General features: G+C 41.1%; 1 protein-coding gene across 2 annotated transcripts; it reads right to left on the minus strand.

Moving 5' to 3' along the window:
- Positions 1-1,508: 1,508 nt before the first annotated feature.
- llph (LLP homolog, long-term synaptic facilitation factor) lies at positions 1,509-6,476 on the minus strand. 2 transcript variants are annotated; one of them, XM_063007382.1, is made up of 3 exons: positions 6,389-6,476; positions 3,098-3,316; positions 1,509-2,510 (listed from the first exon to the last, which is right to left on the minus strand). In XM_063007382.1, exons 1-3 carry the CDS (start codon positions 6,393-6,395, stop codon positions 2,326-2,328), a joined length of 411 nt encoding a protein of 136 aa, XP_062863452.1. In that variant the 5' UTR covers positions 6,396-6,476; the 3' UTR covers positions 1,509-2,325. The 2 variants fall into 2 exon arrangements, with proteins under 2 accessions (XP_062863452.1, XP_062863461.1); XM_063007391.1 differs by lacking the exon at positions 6,389-6,476 and adding an exon at positions 5,884-6,058.
- Positions 6,477-7,238: the final 762 nt, after the last annotated feature.

Raw genomic sequence — 7,238 nt, forward strand, 5'->3', positions numbered from 1 at the left:
TAGCACCGTCACCTCACAGCCTGGGTTCGATTCCCAAATGGGGCGGTCCGGGTCCTTTCTGGAGTGTGTGTTGAGTTTGCATGTTCTCCCCGTGTCTGGGTGTGTTTCCTCTGGGAGCGCCGGTTTCCTCCCACAGTCCAAAAACTCAGAGATACCAGATTGTCCATGACCGTGTTTGATATTAAACTTGAACTGATGAATCTTGTGTAAGCAGTAACTACCTGTCCTGTCCTGTCATGAATGTATGTAAAACATGATGTTAATATCCTCATAAAGAAATAAATAATTAAAAATAAATAAATAAATACAGGGTATCTGCAGGTATTGGGAAATTAAATGTAAGACTTTTTAATACCACTCTGAGACAAAAATTAAGACCACTGTCGCAGTAACAAAGCAGCAAAAAGCACATCAACATCATGTTTACATGCGAGTGCTTTATTATTTGTTTAACCAATATTTAATGATTTAAACTTAAATGAACAGTTTTGTATAAACCAGAACCGTCTGTACACTGAAATCGGGGTCTCGGTTTTCTCTAATTTTTCAAATACATACACTATATTGCCAAAGGTATTCACTCCAAGCACCTCGGCATGCTGACTGCTTCTACACACATTAGTGACAGAACAGGTCGCTCTCAGGAGCTCAGTGAATTCCAGCGTGGTACCGTGATAGGATGCCACCTGTGCAACAAGTCCAGTCATGAAATTTCCTCACTACTAAATATTCCACAGTCGACTGTCAGTGGTATAACAAAGTGGGATTGGGAACGACAGCAACTCGGGCCCCGAAGTGGTAGACCACGTAAAGTTACAGAGCGGGGTCGCCAAGTGCTGAGGCGACTGCATAAAAGTCTCGAACGCTCTGCTGTATAACTTGTAGCCAAACTGGGCTTACATTTCAAGCTTAAAAAAACCCAATTAGAAACACAAAAATAATTAAATTGCAGCATTTAGAGCAAGTTTGCATTTAAAAAAACACGTTCTCTGACTTCACTCGATTTCTCCGATCGGGAATAATCTGTCCTCTTACATGTTAGCATAATTAAACAAGATTATTTCTTAATTATTTGTCATTATACTAAGAGCGTTGCTTATTTTCAAACCTGGAAAATACGACATAAAAATTCAAGCATTTATGAGGATTTCCAGCACCGGTACGAACCCTGTAATTAAATGTACACTTCCCCCAAGCCAGCAGTGGCGTTTAGCAAGTAATGAGCGTAACGTTACCTCAAATTAGCGCCCGTCGGAACCATTAAGACTGCCGTCGGTTCCGCTTAGTTCAGTTAAACTATTTGCATACGAAATCTGGAAATTACGAGATACAAGCCGTGAAAATAAAACCTAAATTACGTATATTTACACTCTGTGGCATTTTTAAGACCAGTGGCAGATAAATTTAAGACTTTTTAAGACAAATTAAGGCCTTTTTTTTAAGATAAACGAATTTAAGGCTTTTTAAGGATCCGTGGACACCCGGAAATAATAAAGCACAAGAGAAAATGGGGGAGGAGTCAGATTTAATAAACACGAAACACGGTTGGTACATCAGAATAATTCAGAAAAAAAACACACAAATAATACAAACGCAAGCAAAATCACATCACAGATCACCGACAGATCACCAACAGATCTCCGTGGATCACCTACAGATCACTGACAGATCAATGATAAGTTCATCCACAGATCACCTAGAGATCCATCTGCAGATCACCTACAGATCAAATGCAGATCTTAGTCAGGTCACCTACAGATTACTGTCAGGTCACCTACAGGTCCATCTGTAAATAATCTACAGATCACCCACAGGTCAACTACAGATCACCCTTAGATCACCTAAAAATCACTGTCAGGTCACCAACAGATCAACGTCAGATCACCTACAGTTCACTGTAAGGTAACCTACCAGTAGATCACCTACAGGTCACCAACAGATCACCTACAGATAAACGTCAGATCACTTACAGATCACCTGCAGGTCTATCCATAGATCACCTACAGATTACCTACAGATCAACGTCAGGTCACCTTGAGATCCATCTGTAAATCATCTACAGATCACCCACAGGTCACCTACAGGTGAACTACAGATCACTGTCATGTCACTTTGAGATCCATCTGTAGATCACTTACAGATTCATAAGCAGATCACACAGGATCACCATTCACCCTCTCATACGCCCCTCGTCCAAACTCGGCTCAGATTCTACAAAATAAAATCTAATAATAATCAGATATAATCAAACCGTCCAGAAACGCCGCCAGTGGAATCAGTCAGTCATGGATTAACTAATCCAGACGACTCGTGTCCATCAGGTCTCTACCAGGCCAGACCTTTCTTCTTCTTCTTCTGCTGCTGCTGCTTCTGCTGCCCTTTCTTCACCATGCGTTGGCGTTTGAGCTTCTTGGCGTTCCTCTGGCTCATCCAGACGGGGTACTGACCGTGCTCGTCCAGCAGGGTCTTCTGGTTCCTCTTACTGTCCATGTCCATCCTGCCCGCTTCATCTGAGGAGGAGAGGAACATGAGACGCGGTTCAGTCGGGGGGTTCGGGTACAGCAGCCAGCAAAAAACCACCACGGGGCCAAAAGTATGTGGACACGCCCTTTTAAAAAAATTAAATTCAGGTGTTTCAGACACACATGTGCACAAAGCAACGCCCATATAAGGTCATTGTTTGGTGAGAACTTGAGGAACAGCTCTGGGATGAATTGGAACACCAATGGTGATTTAGACCTGCTCCGAAATCTCATCGAAAGCTCACAACAATGTGGAAACAGTTTGGGGAAGGCCCCTTCCTGTTCTGCAGGACTGTGCCCATGGATTGAAGAGACCTGACTTCAACCCCAACCCCAACCCCAATGAACATCTTTGAGATGAATTGGAACGTGGACTGTGAGCCAAGCCCTCTCATCCAAGCCAAAAACCTCATGGAAACTTCCAACTTCCAAAATTAGGGCAACAGTTTGGGGAGGACCCCTTCCTGTTCTGAGTGTCCTGCACCTTGGACCTTCACGTCCGGCGTCTACGTACTTTTGGCCACGTGGTACCTCAAGAACTCGAGATCAAAGCTGGACTCTGATGAACATCTCACCGTGTTCCTCCACCATGTCCACAGCTTTCTCCTTCAGCTTCTCAGCAGGAACCACCGTGGCGATCTCAGCCACGTCCTTCATGCTGATCTCTCCTTTACCCTCGTTACACAGCGCCACCTTGAGACGGGCCAGTTCCTTCGGCGCGTTCTTCTTCCTCTTCTCCGCCCTCATCTTCCTCTTCCACTTGCTGCGTAAACTCTTCGCCATCGCGCCGATTTCTGAGGAGACAAACGCACGGGGATTAGAGACGAATCAGGGTCGCCAGATCTGAGTCAAGGGGCATCAGGTCTCTACCAGGCCGGACTGTTTTCTTCATCTGCTTCTGCTGCTAATGCTCATTTGAAGCATCTGATTTTTTTGTCTATTTGATATAAATACTGAACCAGTCTGTGTGTTAATATGAAGCTGGTCTGTGTATTTTGGTAAATCAGAAGAGTCTGGAATATAACAGCACATCATTGTTTTGATTTCTTCTCGCAGGGCCAGACTCTCTCTCTAAAGAAGGTAAATATAATTAAACATGACAACGTGTCTCCAGGATTCATTTTACTTTTCTTTTCCTTTTTTTTGAGATGTTTGATTTTAGGAAAAGTTTTATCACCACGACTTTCTCAGAGCAAACAAACATATTTTACGTGTAGTAATAAACACAAGTCCTGTAAGTGTTACTGCAAATGACTTTTAATGTTTAAGGCAAACACATGACCAAGAAATTTAAAAACTAAGACCAAAGACAAAACCAGTACCAACTGAGACGAGATTTTAAGAACATGACCTAATGTTTAGAACCAGGATATGGAAAAGCATTTAAATGTATAGGATCAGAAAAAAACTAACTATACCACTTAACAAACATCAAGACCTTTCAAGTCGCGCTTGGCACACGAAGGGGGGCGTATGCCTAAAAAGGTTGAAAACCCCTGGTTTAGTTCCGGCCCGCCACGTCATTTTATGTGGCGAGAGCTTAAGAGATTGTTGTGATGGTTCGAGTCGTTACAGAGATGTACTTATAATTTAACGGAACTCCTGCGCCTTTAAGTGCAACCGGTGACATTGTAGTCATGGCAACTAACTTTGACCTTCGCTGAGAAGCCATGTGACTTTTACGGCAAAAGAACGCGGGTAGTAATGTAAACAATAATAATAAATATAAATAATTATCTTGCGGTATAATACCGAAGCATCGTCTGTAAGTCGTGGCGTTTATATTCTCAGTTGTTAGTAAATGTTTAGTGAGTATATCACAGCGCTTTAGTTACAAATTTACCGTAATTAAATACAATTGTTACCGTTACTATAGCAATTAGTATCTTTACACTAAATGCTAACTCGTTATTTTACGTTTGGTTAAATCTCATATTGTACCAGATGTAACACTCGACTACAGCTGTGTGCTTTTACTGTATTAAGTTCTTTATTGTTTTTATTGTTTGTATTTTTACTTCATTCTGGTGCACACAGTGTATCACACAGCTGGGGAGCAAATAAACCGTCTGTATTCTGAAGGGAGCTGTCTGTCTGTCTGTCTGTCTGTCTGTCTGTCTGTCTGTCTGTCTGTCTGTCTGTCTGTCTGTCTGTCTGTCTGTGAAAGGGGGATAAACTATTAGTGAGGGCAGAACAATTGTCTTAAAAATACACTGTAAAATCCTACATTAACTGCATCTCTCAAAATGCAGGCTGATTTTGTGACCTGCAAATTGACACATCCTGCCAGTAGATGATGTTAAGAAATATTTACACATGATCCCAAAATGTACAAGAAGATAAGTAAGAAAATTAAGCATAAGGAGGAAATTTTATGAAAATGAAAACAAGTTTGTGCTTCAGGAAGAGAAACCGGTGCGTCTCTTGTGTTATGAGGCCGTGTCTGTGGTAAAGGAGGACAATATAAATGCAGAATTCAGCCTCCAAGAAAAACAACAGACTCACAGCAGGATACGTTACAATCGGCCCTTTGAGGGCCACAATAATGTTAATGTGGCCCTCGGTGAAAATGAGTTTGACACCCCTGGTTTAGACCAAGATCCATTAAACTGAGAGAAGTGATTTTAAAAGATTTAGACCAGGATGTGACCAAGATAAGACTTAATAGTAAAAAGCTGGAATGGAAAATAATCGTTAATGCTTCAAACCAGGATGAGATTAAGATTTTATTAGTCATTAATGAGACAATACAGGACCGATACTGACTGATCCATTATTATTATTATTATTTATTTATTTGAGTTTAACACCAATGTTAACGTTTTATTTAAGTCATTTTTCTTGTTTCTATTTGTCCATTTATATTCTTGTTTAGGATTGCTCTTGTGTTGTGTTTTCTTGGTTGAGGGATTCTTTAACAGTACAGTATGTGTAGCTTTTGTCTCTCTCTGCTGTATTTGGGGGATTCGATCAGAATATGCTTTACTGTGAGCTGTTTGGCATCGTTCTAGCTCAGCATTAACATATAATGTTATAATCATAATATAACAATAATCAAACTGTGTTTACATCACAAATAACCAAAAAGACGTGATTTGTTCAGGGGGTGCTTAAACTTTTACACACCAGATCAGTTTGTTAGACTTCATTTGTTGTTTATATTTGACCAGATTAAAACTGATCACTGAATTTAATCTTTAAATCTGAAACATTTCAGCAGCGGGAGCAAAACAAACCGAAAAACACCATCAAATACAAATCACAAAACCTCTACATGAAGCAGCACAGTTACTATAAACAACACGATTATAATTAACCAACATTAACAGTTTTAATTATTAATATTTTATATTTTACTCACATTGTAGAGAAGCCTGGAGAGTTCTGCACTACACACGTGTTTACAGGTGCCGGAAAGTAAGTAAACCCGTTTACGACACTAGACTCAATGCGTGTGAGGGCGTCATCGCTTCTCCGCGTGAAAGAATAACAATAAATAATCGCTATTTACTAATAAATACTTAACAATTAACGTGTCTGTTAAGTGCTTATTTCTACACACATCAAATATTTGTAATATTTTGTTTCTGAATTGCGATAATGCGATGCATTATTTTGACTTGTAGTCCGTTTTCGTTTTCTCTAGTTCAACTACATTTCCCATGAAGCACAGCGAGGTTTATGGACCAATCGTGTACTCCCGTTTCATCCGGGACAGCGTTTAACAGTAAGCGGAACAAAATAAAATCAATAAATAAAAATAACTAAACACACGAAACATTCATTAAGTACGCATTACTTCATATGTTGGTTATAATATATGGAATAAATATGAATGTAGTCGTTTATTTGTTGTTTGTACTAACGCTTCATCCTGGTTACGGTCGCGGTGGTTCCGACACCTCTTGGAAACACTGTACGGTGTCTAGAGCAGCCAATCCACCTCACGCATGTTTTTCTTATATAAGTGAGAGGAAAACCAGAAATCCTGGGGTAAATCCACACTTCATGTGTTATATCACACACAGGGTCGAACCCAGCCATATGGATACGTTGCTGTGCGGCACCCACACTACCAGCTGTGCCATCCATAATCCATCCATAATCAGTACATTCATAAGTAGGAACTGAGAGAGTTGTGTAAAAATACTCGGTCCACATGTTTCTGCTTTAAAAATGTCATAGTGGTGGTGTAGGTCTTGGAGACCTGGGTTCCAACCTTTCTTTCTCTGTCAGTCAGGGGTTTGGCATGTTCTTCCTATGTCAGAGTGGGTCTTCTCTAGATGAAACATGCATGAGATGGATAAGCTGCTTTCGCTTGCCCCCACCCCTTCCAGAGTGTCTTCCTGACCCATGTTAGGATAAATCTTTTGTTCAAAAGGTCCTGAAGAAAGCAGTCGAAGGAAGTCCAGAAAGTACTCTTTAAAACACTTTATTAAGTGTAAAAATAATCTGTGAATATATATCAGAGCTAAGCCGGCCGGCGCTCCTTACTCCTGCAGTCTAGACACACCACGTAAGAAAGAGGCCGATCTGAGCCCGCCATCCCTTTTTTTAAACTAGTCTAGGCTCCTCCTACGCCGCTGCTGTTGGAGCCAATGAAATGTGCTAAAAAGCCCCGGGCTCCGCCTCCCCCCTTCGGTATGAGTCAGGGGGGGGGGATCCGGGTCACGGCGTCATTTTGAACAATAGACCATGTGGTCTGGATGTAATTTA

The sequence above is a fragment of the Trichomycterus rosablanca genome, chromosome 1 (assembly GCF_030014385.1).
Source record: "Trichomycterus rosablanca isolate fTriRos1 chromosome 1, fTriRos1.hap1, whole genome shotgun sequence".
NCBI lineage: Eukaryota > Metazoa > Chordata > Actinopteri > Siluriformes > Trichomycteridae > Trichomycterus > Trichomycterus rosablanca.

Bases quoted from the DNA above. Each gene is read 5' to 3' on its own strand.
- llph (XM_063007382.1), bottom strand. The intron at 2,511-3,097 runs GTGAGATGTTCA...TCTCCTCCTCAG, and splicing joins GGACATGGTGGAGGAACACG to ATGAAGCGGGCAGGATGGAC.